Source organism: Macrotis lagotis, chromosome 8 (assembly GCF_037893015.1).
Source record: "Macrotis lagotis isolate mMagLag1 chromosome 8, bilby.v1.9.chrom.fasta, whole genome shotgun sequence".
NCBI lineage: Eukaryota > Metazoa > Chordata > Mammalia > Peramelemorphia > Peramelidae > Macrotis > Macrotis lagotis.
In genome coordinates, this window is record NC_133665.1 from 18,930,220 (window position 1) to 18,952,069 (window position 21,850).

The window sequence follows — 21,850 nt, forward strand, 5'->3', positions numbered from 1 at the left end:
CTCTCTCTCCCTTTTTCTTTTTTCCAGGCTATCCTTAACCCTTTGCAGACTGTCTTCTACCAGGCCAAGTTTATCCTTAAAAAAACAGCATTCTTCCTTTAGTGCCGCGCAGAGTCCCCCCATTGTAAAAATAACAAATCAAGACCGCATCTATTTTGTAATGCTACTTCAGCTAGAGAGGCAACAGAATCTTTTAGGTGTTCTAACCCTGCTTGAAGTTCTGAGAGATCCTTATCAATAGCGGCGCTAAGCTGGGTGTACTGTGCATTGGAGGAGACTAAGGAGGCAATACCTGTACCAGAGCCAACAAACCCAAGTCCAATCAGGACCGCGAGTGTAACTGCTGTCAGGGGTTCTCTTTTGTCTCTGATAAGGGTACCCCTTCCATGTTCCCAAAATTGGAGGAATTCCTCCGGGTAGTGGATAGTTAGGTGAGGAAAAAGGGAGACAAGGACACAATAGTCCTTTTTCTCAAGGAATTGTTTGGTGTCCACAAAGGTGGTTAGTCCTGACGAGCAGGCAAGATAGGTATTAGGAGGAGCTACAGCATATCTATAGGAAGTATTAATAAGGGTACTTTGGTTACATCCTGTGTCTAGCTGAAGAGGGGGGAGCATTTGTGGGCCAAGGAGACAATTTCCCTGACCGGAGATTTTTGCAAGAGTGAGGCCTTGGGATTCCCCAGTGCCCCATCTGAGATCATCTGTTCTGTTGGAGTGTGTGATGTTCCCAAATTGAGCAATACCTTCATAGAAGGGCGGGGAAGAGGAATAGCAGATCCAGCATTCTTCCAATGAAGAATTCTGTATCTGGGTCAAAGCTTGTACAGAGGCATTAATGAGAGTAAGTATGATATGGGCAGTAGAGGGATCGCTAGCAGGAAGGGTGGGTCTATAAGGGACGGTGTTGAGGGAGACGGGGGGTGCTGGGAGTAGGTTGGTCCAAGGGTCTGGTATTATAGATGTTAGCATTAGGCCCAATGGCCACCGGTTGGGAGGGTGTGGGGATGGTTTGGGTGAGTTTGATGGTGAATATAGTTCCAGGGTCATATTTAGACTTATATAATCGGAGTCCCCAGGTATATCCCCTTTCCCATCCACGCGCCTCTTTCCCTTTCGCAGTAAACTGAATTTCCAGGGGGTTGCACCATTGGTTGTTAGTCTGGCAAGAATTCTGAGTGAGGCTATAGTTGGCGGCGACTGTTATAAAGTCTGTTTCTGAGTGTTTTATCCAATACCCAGTACCTGTTGTTTCACAACCCCACTGTTTGCAGAAATAATCTGCCGGTCGGCCGCAACGTGGGTGGGTTCGTGCATATCCGGGGCATACATAGAAGGATAGGCTGGCAAGCTTTCCTCTTCGGTCTTTAGTGAGGCATCCAGTGGGTCCCGCATATGGGCCCCACATCACGCTCCATCCTGAATCGTATTGCGAGAGTTGACAAAGGTCGGGGTATAGAGGGGGCCATGGGGCGGTTGAATCTACTTTAGATGTGCTCCAAACACGGGAGCCTCGGGAGTCTTCAACGGACCAGGTATAGTTGAGTAGTCTGTATGAGCAGGATAGTGGTAAGAGCAGGCATAAGACGAGGGCCTTCATGCTGGATCCCTTATCTACAAGAGAGCACAGAGGGAGATTTCTCAGGGGGTTCCCTGGGTGGATTATGTAATTTTACTAGACGCTCGGGTGGCCATCTAGCATTTTGAGCTGATGAATCATAAATACAGGCATGTTCTTTACCCCAGATAAGGACTGGGTCAGGTCCTTGCCATTTGTTGGAGATGGGATCTCTCTACATAGCCTGTGCATAGTTGTGTTCAGTAGTGGGATGCCAAAGGCGATCTGCTGCAGATTTGGCATTAGCATCAAGGGAGAGGAAATTGAGGACAAAGAGGGCATGGTTAAGAATGGTTTTAGCATTATTAATCTTGGGGTAGAGTGTCTCTGACCCTTTCTGTAATTTAGTAATAATGTTTTTGAGCGTTTGGTGGGCTCTTTCTACAATGCCCTGTCCTTGAGGGTTATAAGGAATTCCTGTAATATGTTTGATACCTAAACTCTGACAGAAGTTACGGAAGGAGGCGCTTGCATATCCGGGGCCATTGTCTGTTTTAATGATCTTAGGGTTGGGGAGTGTAGCCAAGGTGGCCAGAACATGGTTAATAACATGGTGGGTAGCTTCACTGCTCTGGGGGGTGGCAAAAATAAACCCACTGAAGGTGTCGATAGAAACATGGATGTACTTAAGCTTTCCAAAAGGTGCATAGTGGGTGACATCCATCTGCCAGACTTCACCAGGAACCAACCCCTGGGGATTGACGCCGAGGTGTGGCTCTGGGAGCAGGACAAGACACCCTGGGCACTGTTTGACAATTTGTCTTGCTTGTTCCCTGGTTATGCCAAATTTAAGCCTGAGTGTCTGTGAGTTTAGGTGGTGCAGCTTGTGGGCCCGTGGCAGCCTCTAGGGGACACAGCAACGCAGGCTCATAAGCTACCCCACAGAGACCTGTTCCTTTTCCTAAAAATGGGTCTTGAGTTGCCCGGTCCACTTGTGCATTCCCTTCTGTCAGGGGGCCTGGGAGGTCAGAATGGGCACGAATATGACCAATGAAAAAGGGTTGACTTCTGGAAAGTATGAGCGACTGTAACTTGGCAAAGAGAGGGGAGGCATTAGTAGATGGTCGTATATAAGGGACAGTTTCTAAAAGGGGTACCGAGTGTGCAACGTAGGCACTATCTGTGTACAGATTTAAAGGATCAGGGACTGCCTCAAAAGCCCAGATGATCGCAGCAAGCTCTACAAGTTGTGCTGAGGTGTATGGGAAGGTGAGGGAGGTGATCTTCCCATTTACGCTCACTGCGGCTTTCCCAGATGCTGAGCCATCTGTGAAGATGAGATGGGCCTCCTTGAGGGGTGTCCTTTTAGTTATTTTGGGGAAGACTACAGGTGTTATTTGCAGGAACTGAATAAGTTTGTCAGGGGGGTAGTGATTGTCTATGACCCCCGGGAATGAGATACAGCTCACAGCCCAGTCATCATCGTTTAATAGGAGCCAATTTATTTGTGATGCTGTGTATGGGCAAATGATGTGATCAGGTTCTTTGCCAAAGAGTCTTACTGCAGCTTCTCTTCCTCCTTTAAGGAGGTCAGCGGTGAGGTGTGGGTATGATGGGAGAATTTTGGTGGGGATGGCTGGCATGTGTATCCAGAAAAGTGGATGATTTTGCCAAAGCAGGCCAGTGGGAGAGAGATTTGTGGGAAAGAGCAAAAGCCAGAGAGGCTTTTCAGGGCTGTAATATCCTATGTGTTGGTTTTTTATGGCTTGCTCGACTAGCATCAGGGCTGAGCGGGCTTCTGGTGTCAAGGAGCATGGGGAGGTGGGCTCTGGGTCTCCCTTTAAGATGTCAAATAATGGCTTTAATTCCCCCGTTGTTAGTTTTAAATAGGGTCGAAGCCAATTGATGTCTCCTAATAATTTCTGAAAATCATTGAGGGAATTCAAATGATCAATACGAATATGGGCTTTCTGGGTCAAGATTTTGTTAGTGAAAAGTTCAAATCCAAGAAATAACTGGGGGGGTTGGGTCTGAACTTTTTCCGGGGAGATCCGGAGTCCTCTTTTTTCTAGTGCCTCTATAAGTTTCTGAGAGATAGTTACCAATTCTTTTTCCGTAGGTCCCGCAAGGAGGATATCGTCCATATAATGGATGATATAGAGTGAGAGATATTGCATCCTAAAGGGGTCAATAGTCTGGGCTACGTACTTTTGGCAGAGTGTAGGGCTATTGGTCATGCCCTGGGTTAAGACTTTCCATTGAAAGCGTGGGAATGGGCCACGGCAATTGGTGATGGGTAGGCTAAAGGCAAAGCGTTTGCAGTCAGCGGGATGGAGAGGGATTGAGAAAAAACAATCTTTGAGGTCAATAACTACACCTTGGTAAAACCTTCAGGGATGGCTACAGGTGAGGGAAGACCAGGTTGCATTGCCCCCATGGGGATCATTGTTTTATTAACCGCTCTGAGGTCATGTAAAAGTCGCCATTTACCTGAGCGTTTTCGGATGACAAAAATGGGAGTGTTCCAGGGAGACACAGAAGGTTCGATGTGTCCTGCATCTAATTGTTCCTGCACTAATCTAAAGGCTGCATCCAATTTAGCCTTAGGAAGGGGCCACTGGTCAATCCAGACGGGATGGTCATCTTTCCATGATATTTTTTCTGCCTGTAGTGCAGGGGAACCAGTGGCCCTTATTTTTTATAAGGGTTTTCAAACCCTAATCCCGAGCGCCCTGTTTTTCCTGTAATTTGCAAAGGGAGAGGTTGGCCTTGCTTTTCTTTTCCAAGGCCTTGTCCAGGGAGAAATCCTTGAGCAAGCATCTGGCTGGTTACTGTAAAATTAGGGCTGAACATAATGACTCCCATTTGGGAGAGAATGTCTCTTCCCCAGAGATTAACAGGGAGGCCAGGGACTACATAGGGTTGAACAGTACCTACATTTCCTTCCTCATCTTTCCAGGGAAGCCATTGAGAACTTTGTAGGGCATTTTGAGATTGTCCTATTCCTTGTAGGTGGGTCATAGAGGGCTGAAGAGGCCAGGAGGGCAGCCAACTTTCTTTGGAGAGGACTGTGGAGTCCGCCCCAGAATCTAGTATGCCGGAAAAGATCCGGCCCTGAATGGCCAATTTAAGTGTAGGGTGTTCCTGTGAAATGGTTTGAGCCCAAAAAACATCTGAAGACCCTGGGTTGGAAGCTCCCTTCCTTTGTGTAACTGCTGAATATTGGGCTTGCAGGGGGAGCGGGAGTGCTTGGGCAAGGTGTTGTCCTTTCTGAATAGTGATGGAGTTATTAAGAGTGGACGCCATTATTCTAATTTCTCCCGTATAATCATTGTCTACAAGAGAGGGGTGGACAATAAGGTCACCCAAGGTGGAGGAGGCGCGGCCAATTATAAGAAAAAGGAATCCCTGAGGGGGGTGGGCCATAGATGCCAGTGGGGATCATACTGGGACCATCCTCAGGGTTTAATATTGTACAGGAGGAGGAGCACAAGTCCACCCCTGCGCTCCCTGTGGTGGCTCTGTGTAATGGTAGGTGGGCAAGCTGTTCCCCGAGGCTTGCGGGTTGGGGGTTGTTTGAGGGGCCCGGGGCTGGCCCCTCTTGCCGTTTCCTGGAAATGGGACAATGGGTTGGCCTTCAGCGTTGGTGGTGGATCGACAGGTGTTGGCCCAGTGCTTTCCTTTCCTACATCTGGGGCAGAGGGTCTGTGGTTGATTAGGTCTTTGGTAAAAACCTCCTGTGTTGGTGTTGGTAATTGGGCATTGGTGGGCAAAGTGGCCTTCCTGGCCACACCTAAAACAGGTCTTAGATTGGTCAGAGTGCTGAAGGGCTGCCCCAACAGCTAAATGAACTGCCTGAGTAAGGGGGTCTATGTCTCTACAGAGCCTTATCATTTCATCTAAGGTTTTGTCTCTCCATTTTCCCCGTAAAATGGAGCGGCAAGTGGGATTGGCATTCTCGTAGGCTAAGCGTCTAACAAGCTGGTCATCAGTTGCTTCCTGCCCTAGGGTCCTCTCTGTGGCTTCCAGGAGCCTGCTTACATATTCTGAGAATTCCTCCTGGTTTCCTTGGACGATTTTATTGAGGGGTGCAAAAGGGAAGCCAGTGTTGGGAAGGGCCCGCCAGGCAGAAATGGGAGCACTGGCTGCCTGAGCAAGCAATCCAATCGGGAGATGGGACTGCCGGGTTTCACTAGCATACTTGCCCTGCCCTGTGAGTTTTTCATAAGCTCCCTTAGAAGTTTTATAGGTAGTTGAAGCAATGGTTTGACAATGATCAAAAAAATCAGCCTTCCAGGTGAGGAACTGTCCTCGTGTAAGTACTGCCTGGACAACCCTGAGCCACTCGGAGGGGAGAAGATATCCCCCACGGGAGATGGCTTCTAGTGCGGAGAGAGTAAAGGGGGCATTAGGCCCATAGGTCTTAACAGCTGTATGTAAGTCTTTCAAACTTTTGAAGTGGATTTTTCTATAATTTAGTGATTTTTGTTCCCCTAGACTATCTGCCACTTCCCTTTCGTCTTCCCTGTTCCTATTCTCCTCTTCCTCTTCTCCTTCACTATGGGAAGACTCGGGGGGCTCAGCCTCTCCTGCATCGGGGTCACTATCATCTTGGCGGGATCTTGTCATGACAGGGAACGCCATCTGTTTTTTATAATTCGTGGCAGCTCCTGCCTTAGAGTGTCTCTGTTTTGTTTTGCTTTCACTTCTGGTTTTCGAATTAAACTGGTTTTTTAAGAGGGGGATTTTAAGGGACCTTTGTAATGAATCCTGTAGGGCAGACAACTCACTGGAGAGATGCGCATATTGCGTTTGGAGATCTAAAACCTCACGGAGTTCTTTTACTTGCACAGATAGTTGCTCCCGTGCCTTATTGAGTGTGGTCATATTAGGCCCCAGGGGCAGGAAGGCAGGGGCGGTTAGGTATGGAGGGGGAGCGGAGGCTAGGGGCCAGTCTGGGTTATTATATCTAGCGGCCTCTTCCTCAAGTTCTGCCTCATCGCCTGGGTCTAGAGGCTCTGAATCTGGGTCCGTTTCTGGACTGGACCGGAGATTCTTATTTCTTGTAAACACTGGGCAGGTTATGGGCTCCTCTGCTGGTGTTAACTCAGAAGGGAGAGGAGGATAGAGGGATTTGCTTGGGGGGATTTCAATAGCTGCTGAGGGAGATCTAGCTGGAGTTTTAGGGGGTTTCGCTTCCTCTTCTTTCAAAGACTTTATAGAGGCTGTACGCGAAAGAGGGCGAAGGCAGGACTCCACAACTGAAAGAAGCTGTTGTTTTGTGGGGTCCCCGGTGGCGCTTTCCACTATGTCTCTTATAAGACCCCAGTAAGAAAGGGCTGAAACAGGGACGGCATCGGGTCCTTCTATTTTCAATTTCTGATTAAGATCTCTTCCTACTTTCTGCCATTTGCCTGGGTGGATCTCAGGTCCTGTTACCAGAAACCACGGGCATACTTCATCTATAAAAAGGAAGAATCTAACAAGATCCTTTTTCTTTACTTTAACTCCCCTGTCTTTAAGTGCCAGTTTGAGGTCCCGTATAAAGACCTGTTCTTTAGACAGCTTGGAACCCATGAGAAAAGAATGAGGCAGACGTCACTTACCTGTTCGTGGGGCTCTCCGGTGTGATCAGAGGGGGTCGCGACGATTCTTCTTCATGGGGTCTGCCTGGTGAGAGTCCGTGCCTGGAGCCCCACGTTGGGCGCCATGTGCCCTGACCCGCGGGACAGCAAAGTGGGGTGTTGAGGAGGACCCAGCTTGAAAAGGAATGGGTGAGAATAAGGAGAGTGAGACTCAAGGATGGTGGATAAGGTCTGAGTTTATTTGAAAAAAGTACATGCTTATATATTGTAGAGAAGGAACAAGGGAGTTAGCTTAGGGGTGGAGTTGGTATGCCTTGGCCTGAGAGAAGGGATAGTCTGTGGTCAGTTTGTTCTTGATAACGGAGGGTGAGTTTCCTTTATCTTGGCCCTTGGTATGCCTGGAATTTTGTTTGCTCGTTTTATCTTATCTGACATGGGGCTTCTTGGCTCCTGGTATGTCTGGAATTTGTTTGCTCTTTTTATCTTATGGGGTTTCTTGGCCCCTGGCATGGAAGGTAATGCTATGACTTGTGAGTGCACTAGATTTAACTGAGGGAGGGCTGTGCAAAGTCACCAGGCTTTCTCCTCAGGAACTATCAGGGTCCAGTGGAAAGATATAGATCCGGATGACTGGGAATAACCTTGGATGCAGTGGGAGAGCTTGGTCTTTTTAAACTAAGGTCTTTCCCAGAGACAACATTCAGTGATTAAGACTAGAGAAGAAATGAGAACAAAAAAAATGGTCTCTTTTACCTAATCAAAGGGAAAAAAAAAACTATCTGTGAGGGGAAGATTCTAGGGTTTCTGGCCAAAATAGAAAAAACTGCTATTTACATTTATTCCGAGTCAATCGAGGCCCAAACAAAAACCAAGTGGGGCTTGGTCTATGACCTATTCTTGGCCAATCAATGAGAGCCTTACCTAGTCTTAATCACAGAAAAAATATGTAATTTAGACTTGTGTTCATTGAAGCAGCCTGTCAAGTTGATGTTTTGCATTTTACTCTGTTGACTGTGTGTATTATTAATATATGTTTTCTGTGAATGGAACCCTAAGGTTCCTGGGGCACTGGATTAATCATCCTTGTTTTAGGAATGCTGATAGTAATTTTGATTTTGTGATGTATAATTCTATAATTTCAATGTTGTACAACTCAAGGATCTGCAAAATTCCAAAGGTTGAGAAGAAATGACACAAGGCTCTGAAGGTAGCAGGCAGAAAGAACTTCCAGGCTATGGTGGCATGGACTTCTCAAAATTACAGGAATTTAAGAATTCTCAAAGAAAAGGCTCAATATAGCATTTGGTTTGAGAGAAGGGCAAGCACAGTGACAGCGGTGCAATGGCAGAGAAGGAAGTCCTTGCAGGAATTATGTGATCAGAGTTCAGAGACTAAACTAAAGCAGGTTCAACTCAGGGCCTGTAACCCACATGTATTATTAAAAAAAAACCTGATGGATATGGAGAAAGGACTGAGCTTGCTGACTTACTAATCTTTGACAGTAAAGATTTCAACAAAGTACAAAAATTTGAATGTGAAACTATGACCTTTATTAAGTATTTTTTAACTTTATTTTTATTTAAGGCAATGAGGTCAAGTGACTTGTCCAAGGTCACACAGCTACACAATTATTAAGTGTCTAAGATCAAATTTGAATCCAGGTCCTACTGACTCTAGGGCTGGTGCTCTATCCACAGGGCCACATAGCTGCCCCATGTATTTTTTTTTTAACATGAACAAAATTGCCCTCTTTGCTTGTGAACATTTTGTTTTATTGCATTTTTAAATATATTTTGATTATGCTGTAGTTCTTTTTAAAATCTGTTATTACTCACTAATATCTCCCACCTCAAAACATAAAACTTCTTTTATTATAATTATGGTTAAGCAATGTATTGACCATATCTAAAAATATATTCTATATCTCTGGGCATCTAGATGGCATAGTGATAGAGTGCTGAGCCTGGAGTTTGAAGACTCCTCTTTCTGAGTTCAAATCTGGCCTCTGACATTTACTATCTGTAAATAGCTACTTAAAATTATTTGCCTCAATTTTTCATCTGTCAGATGAGCTAGAGAAGTAAACTGCAAAGTACTTCAGTATTTTTGCCAAGAAAACCTCCATATGGGGTCATGAAAAGCTGGACATAACTAAAAAAACAACTTAATTCTATACTGCTGATACAACTTCTTTGCCAAAAAATTGGAGGCATTCATTATCATATTTTGAAAGTCATGATTGATTAATGCATTAATAAGAGATGTTAAATCTTTCAAAGTTGTTTTTGTTTTTATCATTTTGGTTTAAGTGACTTTCTACTCATTTCTCTATGAATTCTTTTGTATCTTTCAAGTTTCTCTGAACCTTTCATATTAATTATTTCTTAAGGGCAAATAATATTCCATTGCACCTACCTGTCACAATTTATGTAGTTGTTCTCTGAAGGGCACCTACTTTTTTTTCACAGTTGTTACCACAAAAAATGGCATAAACTTGTTATGCATGTGGACCCTTATGGTTAGGACTGAGTCAAATGGTGTGTGTGTGTGTGTATTATTTAATTATTCAAGATACAGTTCCATATTGTTTTCCAGAATGGTTGGGCCAGTTCATATTTGACAACTGTATTAATGTTCTTGACTTCACACAACCTTGCAATAAATTCCATTTTAATATTTTATCTTTTATCTTTTAATATTTTATCTTTTCTCTTTGCATGTTGCTAAACTGAACTATAAGAAATTTATGCATTTGAGTTGAGAGAGTCTACCACTGACTTCTTACCTATTCTCCCCTTGTTTTTTTCTGGACTATACATATTTATTATAAGGGAGGAATTTTATTGGAATGAGGTTAGTGGGCATTGATATTTACATACAGAAAAGCATCAAAAATATTTTTTAATGCATAGACAAGAAGCTACAGAAGGGGTGCAAATAGAGTAACTGTGTTATTAATTTGTTAAATTATATAGTTTCTCAGTATGTATGGATATTCATGCATATATATGTACACATATAAACATACTACTCAAGATAGATCTGTGATTATATCAGTATGAGAATTCTTTCCAATAATGAAAAATGCAGTCCATTTATGCCTGTTCATCCTGTGCAGCTCATTCATGTCTACCTTAGGTTCCCTACAAGTTTCAGTCAATATGTTAAAGCCTTTCCTTTGTTTTGCCTGTCAGTGCAAAGGTATCAGTGGAACACTTTCTTCTTTACATGACCAGTCCATTTCTCTTTCTATCTTAATTCCTTGAGGACATCTTTTATTCCTGTTCTTCAGAATTCCTCGTTGTTCATATATTATACCCTGCTCTCACCCAGCATGCTCCTCTCTAATTACCTCTGTGAAACCCACGTTCAATTCTTCAAAGGCAGTTGAAAAGAACAAGAACAAAGGAAAGAACAAGAACCCAAAATAACTATAATAAGATGAGTGCAAAGTAAAGAATCAGGCAAAATGCTAAGAAAAATTTGAAGGGGGAAGGATATTGGTTGCATTATATATATATATTACTAAGGGTAGTAATACTTGCATACTTGTACTCCTCCTTCAGCCACTTGGAATGATTCTATTTCTTCATGGTGGTAGAATCTGAGGGAAAGGGCAAAGGTATAAAGATCCAGATGGCAGGACAGGAATTGAGAATCTATTGTCCAGTTTGGCTAAAATTGGGAATAAGTGATGAATATAAGAGAAAGCATACTATAAACTCCTTGAGGTCAGGTTTTCACTTTGCCTTTGTTATTCATTGTCCCTAATTCAGTTCCTTCAACAAAGAATGTGATTAATACAAATTTGTTGGATTGAATTGATTGGGTCTAGTATGAATTAAGGTTAGATTGATAAAAGTGGACTCAGATTGTGAAAAATCCTTAAATTGTAAGGTAGAAGTTTAGACTTTATTTTGAAGGTAATAGGGAGTAATATGAGGTGGGCCAAGATCAGAATAGTTGGGGCGTTTTAGAGGCAATGTGGCTTCACAGAAAGGTAAGTTTCAGGCCAAAACAATCTGTGTTTAAGTGCCAATTCAAGAGATCCACTGGCTATGGAGCTCTGAGTCTCTCAGTGGTCTAAGTAGCTCTCTAAGCCTATAAACTGCAAAGTTGTTCATCTAAATAGTATAGGGAATTTTCTCAAAAGAAATTCCTTGTGGTAATAAAATCACAGGTCCAGTCTCTATTCTTATTTGTGGCAGAAATGTCAAGGACACATTCAAGTTGTTTCAGGGGCAGTGTAAAACAAAAGCTATTTCGGTAGTTCAAATGAAAAGTTTTGAGGTTCTGTACTTGAGTGAAATGAAGGAAGGATTGGTAAGATACATTGTAAAAGTACAGAGGCTGCAAAAACCTAAAAAAAAAAAAGTACAGAGGCTGGCAACTGCTTGAATGTAGAGAGTGATGTCTCCAAGATTAGGAGCCTGGAATTCTGGGATAATTCCATTAACATATTATAGCAAGGAATGAACTCTGGCCCACAGATCACTAACAATGCTGCTACTAATCACAGATGGTACTGCATCAGCTACCACTTCAGTTCATGCTACACTTGGCCAGTATGCCTCCCTGTTGCTTCTGCTCCAAATTTAAGAGGAAAATGCCATTACAACAGATGCACAATTTCATCATTAACACAAGGGAGAAGAAAAAATTAAAACTAAGTCTTGTTAGCATCTCAGAGATAAAAGATTTGGGGCAAGGTTAGTGAAAGTGAGACCTGAAGACATCATAGACATATGTTCGAAGGGCCACTAAAAGCCATCGAGTCCCATCCCTTCAAGCCCCTTACCTAAGGTTCCAGAGATCAAGTGGGACATCTGAGATTGGAGCCCACGTTCTCTCATTCCAAGTCCACTAATTAGGGAAGCATAATGTACTGAGAATGGAATGAGTCAGACAGGTTCGAACCCTCTGGAGACATGGGCGTGAATCTGAGTCATTTAATCTGAGCCACTGCTTCATCTTTAAATGAAGGGAGTGAAGACACCTAAAGATCAGCTCTAAATCTCTGATCCTGGGTACGGTCATTCAGTCCCCAGGAAGAGGGAAAAAACCTCAAGTCTTTGAGCTGGCCTTCCCCTAAGAGACCCCAGTTCATCGGGTGACAAGCTTCCATCACCGCGGCCTCCCCTGCCCCTCAGGGTAGGCTTGGGACTGATCAAAGCTTGGATGGGCAGAGAGTTCATCAACTAACCGGCTAAAGAACAAAGAGCCGGAGGGGGTCGCGGGGGAGATGGATACCAACATTAGAGAGAACCGACGTCCGTTCGCTTCCACAACCTCTCCCGCTCCTGAAGAGAACTAAAGGACCAAGCACTGACGCAAGCACAGGCAACGCGAAGCAACTGCGGGACTCCAGTGCTCCAGCAAAGTAGCGCGGCAATTTTACCTCATTTCCGGCGTCCTGCTTCGGGAACCGGAAATCACCATTTGCGCCTGCGCGAAGGAGGTGCGCTTCCCATGTCCCTTTGCGCTCCCTCCCGCGACCCTTTTCCTCTAGACCAGATGAGTGCGCCGTGCCCGGAGCAGCCGCGGCCTGGGCTTGTGTCTCACCGGGAGGGAGGCCCGGGCCGGGAACGCATGCTTCTGCACGGGCCGCGGCCGGGGCCGCCGCATCCCGGGACAGGCCGCAGCCGCTGTTGCGGGGTGCGAAGCGGGGCCGGCCCAGACCGAGCTCGGGAGCCCCGGGGCCTTGTGCCTGGGGGCCCCGCTCCTTCCCGAGATGCCGCCGCTCGCCCGGACCGCGGCGCTTCCCCCCGGGGCTCCCGGTGGCCACGTTCGGCCCTTCGGCATTGCCGCCGGCGCAGCCTCGAGGCGGAGGACCGGGATTTGGTCTCTGCCCGCCCCCGGAGGTGACTGGACTGTTCCGCCGGCACAGTGGACACTGGACGCCCGCCCCCCGGAGAGTGGGCCTGCTCCGGGCCCGCTCCCCGGCTCGGCTCCCCGGTTTTAGCACGTTTCTTGTGTGTGTTGGTATCTGTCTTCCATTCCTCTCCCCCCTCCCATTATCTCCGCCCTTTAAATTGCCCTCTTTATGTAAATGATCCTAGGAGGCAGTTAGGTGGAGTCTAAGAGTTCATTTCACTGTGATTACCTCAGTTTCCTCACTTGTAAAAAAGAAATGGACAGTGGCCAACCACTCCAGTGTCTGCCTAGGAAACACCACATGGATTCATAAAAGAGTTCGATACAATCGAATAACAACCAATAATGTAAATATTTCCAAACGTATCTATGTCCAGTCTCAGTCTCTCTCTCCTAGGCTCCATTCCTGGATCTCCCAGCTACCTGAAAGACATTTTTTATGTGGATATGGGTGAAATCTTTAAAACTTTTAAGATCTACAGTTGTCCATTGGCAAAAGCTTTCCCCAAGACCTGAAGTGCACTCCCATTTCATCTTTGACATACCCTTAATATCAGCTCTAACATAACTCCTCCTGTATTCTTTGCCATCACAGTTTTTTTAATCTTTGCTTTTTTTCCAAATTCTATTTCAAATTTATTTCTTTGCATACAGATCACCATTTTGTAATTTTTTCATTTTGTCACCTGTCTAGTACAGTGCTCCTTGCTTGGTCTTTCTACTTAGTATGGTATTTTTCAGGTAGACTAGCACCTTTGGTTTGAGGGCTTGCTGAACCTTTTTCAGAGCTGCTTATCCTATCTTTGGTGTTTACCTTTCACCCAGTTCTCACCTGTGGCTCTAAGAAACTGTAGCATTGTGACCAGCCACACTTTGGCTATCTTGGCCAATGAACTAAACTAGGTTAAGGCCTGAAGCCTGTCTGTGAATTAGAAGTATGTCTACCCTAAGCACATCAGGACTTTCCCAAAGTGGAATTAGTGGATGAGAACAATTTAAAGGGAACTGAAACAGGTTCCATGGAACTTGACATTTGTCACTCTATGAAGCAGTCAAAGTCATCCACTGCATCACTGGCCATTCACTTTGACTTTTGTCTTGCTACTGGATATAATTCTAGAAGAGAGAATAAAGTTGAGCACCTTGCAATTCTGCCACATTTAAATCCAGTTAATGCACAAATTTACCCTCTGCTGTTATTGAACCTCTTTGAAATGAAAGAAAAAGAATAAAGTTGAAACTTCTGTGAGAGTTTCCAGTGGGAGAGGGCTTGAGCTTCCTTTAAAGACTACCTAAGTGTGGCAAGTTTCATTCATTTAACAAACTTTATTAAGCAATTACTTTCTTGTAGAGTTGGCCTCTATGAATATGGAGTCTGTAGCTTTTCTTCTATACAAAATCTATGGAAGGACAGGAACAAAAATTGCTCTGGATGAGAGGGCATGGATAGATTGTGTTGTTTTAGTTGTTATGCCATTTTTTGGTCTCTGGTCCTGATCTCACTTGGCATTTTCCAAAGAATGGAGTGGTTTTCCATTTTTCTTCTCCAACTCATTTTAGGACTTTGCTTAGTAATGATGATGATGATGTTTGTCCTTCAGTCTCAATGAAGATCATGAGGGAGGTAATGCCATGACAAGCACATGAATTGGATTTGAGTGAGGGGTGATGTGCTAATTCATCAGTCTCACTTTCTCCTCCAGAGCCATCTGGGTCCAGTGGCCAGGTATGAATCAGAATGACTAGAACTAGCCCTGGATGAGAGGTGATCAAGGTTAAGTGACTTGCCCAAGGTCAAACAGCTAGCAAGTGTCTGAGGCTGAATTTGAACTCTCCATCCTCCTGATTCCAAAACCATCGTACTGTTCCACCTAGCTGCCCTTTTTGCCCTAGTGGTTTGCCTAAGGTTAACTAGCTAGGAAGTCTGAGACCAGATCTGAACTCATGAATTAGTCTTCCCTACTCCAAACCCTGTGCCATATCCATCCAACTACCCTCGATGATACACTCTTGGGTGCTTTTTGGTGCAAATAATAAATATGTAATGGTTTTTTTTTTTTTATCAATTTTGAGATTATATGGCAAATGTTAAAATGTAGGATCTGCACAGGAGAAAAATCAATGAAGAAAAATTCAAACTGAGATTGAATTATATAACTGAACCAAATTTAAGCTTTCTTAAAAAAAACTTTGTTTCCAGATTAAGAAGGCAACAGAAGATTTGTTGGGATATAGAAAGAACAAGCAAAATGCTAATACATCACTTGTGAATGAGAATGAGAATGTGTTTTTGTTGGTGACTTTATGGAATATTCCTCCAAATGGAAAAGAAATTCAAATGTAAGTTTCTTTAAAAGTTTTAAGTTTGCCTTTGATTTTAAATACTTGGTTTCTTTGTTCCTTTAGCAAGGGCTATTAACTGCTATTATTTGACAGTTTCCATATAGCTTACATACATATAGAGCTTTTAGTTTATAGAGGGTTATATTTACATTATATCACTTATTCCTAACATTATTCCTGTTCAGGTGACAAGACAAAGAGGTTAAAGTGACTGACTCCAAGGTTACTCTTCTTTTATGGTGCAGAGCCAGAAATTTCATAACCAATTGGCTTTATTTTAACCATTCAGCCTACCTGTAGTGAATTTTATTAGGATTCCAGCAATCTTATCCCACTTCTACTTACTATCCAGGATTTTATTTGTATCTGAGTGGAAGAAGTGTGGAATGTTAGAGGAAGGGCCCTCTTTTTCCTTTTCTCTCTCTCTATCCTGTCTCACTTGGTGAACTCATCAGCTCCCTTGAGTTTCAGATATCCTCTCTATACAGATGATTCCTAGATGTAGACTCCTACATGCTAGTCTTGTGCCTTTGATCATCTGAATTATCTTTAAGTATTCAGGATCAACATGCCGAAACAGAATCTTTTCTCTTTAAGCCAACTCTCTTTTCAAATTCCCTATTACAGTCAGTTCTGCTATAATACTGGTTTTGGAAACATGAATTTGTTCCAATAGGCTTGATATATTAAGGAAACAAGCTAAGCATAATTCACATGTATTGACCCATTATACCCAATTTCCTCTGGGAGCAACAAAGAGAAAACAGAAACCGTCCCACTTCACAATGACTCACATAAATTGGAACCTTCTGACCAACCTTTGATCCACCCCACCCCCTGCATTCTGGAGTTGTGGCTGCCTGCTAAAGACACCTTTTTACTAGCAGCTCTTGTCTTTACCAGGCCAATACCGTGAGAACTGGGGTGCAAGGTACAGGCTGAGCAACAACTCAAGCCATGATAATCATCACTATTTTTTTGTGTCAAGTGTCAGAGGCTGAATTCTTCCAAGGCCAGTGCATTATCCACTGTGCCACCTAGCTATCTGTTTACCCTGGTGCTTTGCCGGGGATTAGCTAGCTAGGAAGTCCAAGGCCAGATTTGAACTCATGAAATTTTTGTATTTTTTCTTATTTTTGCAAGGCAATGGGGTTAAGTGACTTGCCCAAGGTTACACAGCTAGGTATTTATTAAGCGTTTGAGGTTGAATTTGAACTCAGGTACTCCTGACTCCAGGGCTGGTACTCTATCCACTGCACCACCTAGCTGTATTTCTTAACTGTTTAATATATATAAAACTGTTCTGCTCCTTTTATTAGATTCCTGACTTTTTAAAAATGTGTTACTAATGAAGGTTTTGAATATTGTGTACCTAACCCCATTTTCCTATAAGTCCTGTTGTTTTTATTGTGTAGTAACATTTAGGAACACATGTGACATCTTAGCAGAGCTAACCCATCATTCTCCAGTTACCCAAGTTTGAAACCATGGTATTGTCTTGGACTCCTTCCTCTACCTTCACAAATCTCTTATAGCTGTTCCTTTTTTCTTCACTTGCAGAGCTAGCACTCTACATTAGAAAAGACCGTTATCAGTGAGATGAGCAGAACCAGAAAAACACTGTACACCCTAACAGCAACATGGGAGTGATGTTCAAGCTTGAAGGACTTGCTCATTCCATCAGTGCAACAATCGGGAACAATTTTGGGCTGTCAGCAAAGGAGAGTACCATCTGTATCCAGATAAGGAGCTGTGGAGTTTGAACAAAGTACAAGGACTATTCCCTTTAATTTAGAAAAACAACAGATAACTTACTGTCTGATCTCATTACCTCTTAGACTTCTCTTTAAGGATATGATTTCTCTTTCATCATACCCAATTTGGATCAAGGTACAACATGGAAACAAAGTAAAGACTGACAGAGTGTATCCTGTGGGGGGGGGGGGGAGGGGGGAGGGAAGCAAGATTGGGGGAAAAATGTAAAACTCAAATAATATCTTTAATAAAAAATAAATTAAATAAAAAGCTATATCAAGTAGTATGTGACCTGAAGCTTATTAAATGCTAAATTGCTAAACAATTTAAAAGAAAAGACCTTTATCACCTTTCTCTTGGATTAGCGTAGTAGCCTTCTAATGGGGCTCTCTGCTTTAGGCTTCCTCAGACCAATCCATCTTCTTTTAACTACCATGGTAACTTTCCTAAATCATGGGACTATTCCTAATCTCAATAGATTGAAGGAGCTCTCTTAAGATCAATTATAAATTCTTCTCTTTGTTACTTAAAGGGCTTCACAACCTGACCCATTCCTGCCCTTTTAACCTTCTGATACATTACTACCTTCCACAAACTGTAATCTAGCTTATTCCAGCTAGACTGTGCTGTCCTCTGGCTATACTTAACTGTCCCACAGCTTTTCATTTCCCATTTCCATGCCTTTGCCCAGTCTGACTGCTTTCCTTGATTCTTCTGTCTCAACCTCATTCTCTTTGAGTTTCTGGTTTTCTTCAAGATTCAGTTCTGAGAGCAGCCTTGCTGAAGACTTTTTGTAGTCTCCCTTAATTGCTCTGATCTTCTCTTCTAATATTGTCCTTCTAATCTGTGTGTACCTGTAAATACATGTACCTATTTATTCATTTTTGTCTCCCTCATTAGAATGTAAATGTGAGGACAGGGATAGTTTTTGCTTTACCATCTCCATTTCATTTCTTAGCACAATGCTTGGCACATTTCATAGTATGTGGTCTTCTATAAATGACATGTCTGATCATCTAGTTCAATGCCTTCTGAGGTCCCTTCCAGCTCTATAGCCTGATTTTGTCTACTTCTACATTAATATTCTACTAAGAGTTATTGATTGCTCCCTGAAAAACCACTGCAATTATATCCCTTTAGTCCCACCTTGGATATATTTCTCACTTCTACTCATTGCTTCTATCCTTCTTTCACAGCCTAGTTTATCTCATTCATTTTGGCCCCAGAACTCATTTCACCTTTAGAACTCTCCTGAATACTTAATTGCCCTCACCACTTATTTGGCATTTAATATAAACCACTCTTTTGAAGAAAGAATTGTGTCTTAAGTTTCTTGAAATATTCAACACTAAGTACTCAATAAGTGTTCGGTACATGTTCAGTAAATTAAGAGGTTTTTTCCCCTAATCTTGAAAAATCAGGATGTACATCTGTATTGGGCACTATCTTTTTTTTCCAGCAAAGGCTAGTCTAGGTTTTTCTAAGAAAAGAGTGAAACCATTAAATCTTGACAAAAATAATATGTCTGGTCACTTTTATATGTTTTCAGTCATGTTAAACATAAATTCACATTAGTCATGTTGTGAGTGAAGTAACAGAACAAAAGGGAAAAATCTTTGTGTGCTTTTTAAGATTGTTTTTATTTTTCTCAATTACATGTAAAAATGATTTTAATAATTGTTGCATTCTAAATTGTCTTTCTCCCCTTCACTCCTTGAGAAGGCAAGCTCTTTGATCCTACATATGCAGTCATACAAAATATATTTTGATATTAACTTTTGAAAAAGAAAACAAACATAAAAACAAGAAAAAAAGGTAAAAATATGCTGCAATACGCATTCATACTTTGTCAGTTCTTTCTCTCGTATTAGTATTTTTCATAATTCCTTCTGGTTTGTCTTGTATGAATGTATTTCTGAAAATAGCTACATCATTCACAGTTGATCATCTTACAATATTGGTCTTAGCTTTTTCAGCTCACTTCACTTTGCATCAGTTCATGTAAGTCTTTCCAGGTTTTTCTGAAACCATCCTACTTTAACATTTTTTAGAATATAATAGTATCCCAACACAATCAAATACCAGAACTTGTTCAGCTGTTCCCCACTTGAAAGGTATTCCTTCAATTTCTAGTTCTTTGCCACCACAAAAAAGAGCTGGCATAATATTTTTTCATAAAGGATGTTTCCTTTTTCTCTCTGATCCCTTTGATACGTATACAGACCTAGTAGTGGTATCCGGTAGTGTTACAAATTGCTCCAATGAGTGCTTCAGTGTCCTGATTTTTAACTTGTTTTAATATATTGATTTAATATTGTTTTAATATATTGATAATGGACTACCAAATATGAAAAAAAGAAATGTTAAAAAGCCCTACTTTAAGCTGTATGTCATAATTACATGAATTTTAAACATGTCTGGTTTTATGCTCTGCTTATTTACCCCACACATTACCAGTATCTATTTTGAATTTTTTAAAATTTTGTTGAGTTTTTTTTAATATCAATGAGAAATGTATTTTTTTGGTAATGAGTTATTACCATTTTCAGCTTAGTGAAGAGTCTTCCAAAGGAAAATCTTTCTTCAGTAAAAAGTAATTACCTTAATTTTGTATTCTTTCAGACAAAAAAGTTTATCACCTGGCCTATCTATGTGGCTAAATGCTGGGACTTTTCACCAGTGCTCTTTTATTTTTTTACAAACATTTGCCACATGGTATTAGACCTGATACAAAAGAAGTCTTTATCAAGGATGAATACAATTTAACTCCAAAACAGACAGAAAATTTCTATAAGCAGCTTTTGAAAATGAAGGGGAGGGGGGCGGCTTGGTGGTGCAGTAGATAAAGCACTGGCCCTGGAGTCAGAAGTACCTGGGTTCAAATCCAGTCTCAGACACTTAATAATTACCTAGCTGTGTGTCCTTGGGCAAGCTGCTTAACCCCATTTGCCTTGCAAAAAAAAAAATGAAGGGGATAACAAGCATTACTGAGGTAATGAAAAGTTAATGCTTCGTAAGGACTTCAGAAGGAATTTTTTTTTGTGGGGGGGGAGGTGAAAAAAAGTATTGATCACCAAAAATGTCTAAATGTAATTGAAATATGAATTAAATACATTTCATGATTCTAGATTAAGGGGGCAGCTAGGTGGCACTGTGGATAGAGTACTGGCCCTGGTGCCAGGAGTCCCCAGTTCAAATCCGGCCTTAGACACTCAATAATTACCTAGCTGTGTGGCCTTGGGCAAGCTACCTAACCCCATCTGCCTTGCAAAAAAAACTTAAAAAAACCCCAATAATAAAGTGTAGATAGATAATTTTGCTTTTATAAATATGGAGAATAAGCTAGTAATACTTTTGTTATTGTTTTTGCAAGGCAAATGGGGTTAAGGTACCGCCTAAGGTACCTTATCTTAGGTACCGCCTTCCTTTGTTTTGGATTCTTGATTTCCTTACCTTATACATTTTAATAGGATCTATTGAACTAGTTTTTCTTTTTTTATATTATTTTCCCCCAGTACTTGTAAAAAAATTTTTAATATTCTTTTTTCCAAATTTTGAGTGCCAGATTCTGTTTTTGCTATCATTGGCACATCTTTGAGAAGGCAGATAATTGGATATAGATATGTGCAGTCATACAAAAGCAAATTTCTATAGAACTCATGTGGTAAAGGAAAATACAGACCAAAAAAATCCAAGGAAAATAAAGTTTAAAAAAGTATGCTTTGATCTGTATTCAGATTCCATTAGTTCCTTCTCTGAAGGGGAGATAGCATTTTCCATCATAAATTCTTCAGAATTATCTTGGATCATTGTATTACTGAGAATAGCAAAGTCATTCACAGTCGATTATTGTATAACTTGTTTTCAGTTGAATACACTGTTCTTTTTTTTTTTTTTTGGCTTTTGCAAGGCAAGTGGGGTTAAGTGGCTTGCCCAAGGCCACACAGCCAGGTAATTATTGAGTGTCTGAGGCCATTTGAACTCAGGTACTCCTGACTCCAGGGTTGGTTCTCCACTGCGCTACCTAGCCACCCCGAATATACCTTTCTCTTGACTTTGCTCTCTTTACTTGGTATCAGTTCATACATTCTTTCCAGATTTCTCCAAAATCATTCTGCCTCAACAATTCTTAGAGAACAAAAGTACTTTATTACAACCACCTACTACAACTTGTTCAGCCAGTCCTCAATTAATGGGCCAGTCCTCAATTTCCAATTTTTTGCCAACCCAAAAAGTGATATAGATATTTTTGTACATATAAGTCTTTCTCCTTTTTTTGTCTCTTAACTTCTTTGTGATATAGAACTAGTAGTGTTATTGCTGGATCAAAGGGTATGTATGGTTTTATAGTTCTTTAGTCATAATTTGAAATTGATTTTCAGAATGGTTGCATCAGTTTACAACTCCAGAACTCCACTTTAATGTCCCAAATTTCCCATATCCCCTTGAACATGTCATTTTCCTTTCCAGTTATAATATCAAATATTGATAAGTGTGAGCTTTAATAACAATAAAGTGTCGATTAGATAATTCTGCTTTTATAAATATGGAGAATAAGCTAGTAATACTTTTTTTTTTTTGGTTTTTACAAGGCAAATGGGGTTAAGCGGCTTGCCCACAGCCACACAGCTAGGTAATTATTAAGTGTCTGAGGCGCATTTGAACTCAGGTACTCCTGACTTCAGGGCTGGTGCTATCTACTGCGCCACCTAGCTTCCCCCTGTTTAAGTCTCTTT

General features: G+C 41.9%; 1 protein-coding gene across 5 annotated transcripts; it reads right to left on the reverse strand.

Moving 5' to 3' along the window:
• Positions 1-4,886: 4,886 nt before the first annotated feature.
• Positions 4,887-12,723, reverse strand: LOC141495289 (uncharacterized). Of its 5 annotated transcripts, none has more exons than XM_074196459.1 (3): positions 12,397-12,723; positions 10,692-10,746; positions 4,887-7,316 (listed from the first exon to the last, which is right to left on the reverse strand). In XM_074196459.1, the coding sequence occupies exon 3, from the start codon at positions 7,132-7,134 to the stop codon at positions 5,023-5,025; it is 2,112 nt and encodes a 703-aa protein (XP_074052560.1). In that variant the 5' UTR covers positions 7,135-7,316; positions 10,692-10,746; positions 12,397-12,723; the 3' UTR covers positions 4,887-5,022. The 5 variants fall into 5 exon arrangements, with proteins under 5 accessions (XP_074052560.1, XP_074052563.1, XP_074052562.1 ...); XM_074196462.1 differs by having other exon boundaries at positions 10,684-10,746; XM_074196461.1 differs by having other exon boundaries at positions 12,346-12,723.
• Positions 12,724-21,850: the final 9,127 nt, after the last annotated feature.

Coding starts and splice junctions, on each gene's coding strand:
- LOC141495289 (XM_074196459.1), bottom strand. CDS start 7,134: ATGGGTTCCAAGCTGTCTAAAGAACAGGTCTTTATACGGGACCTCAAA.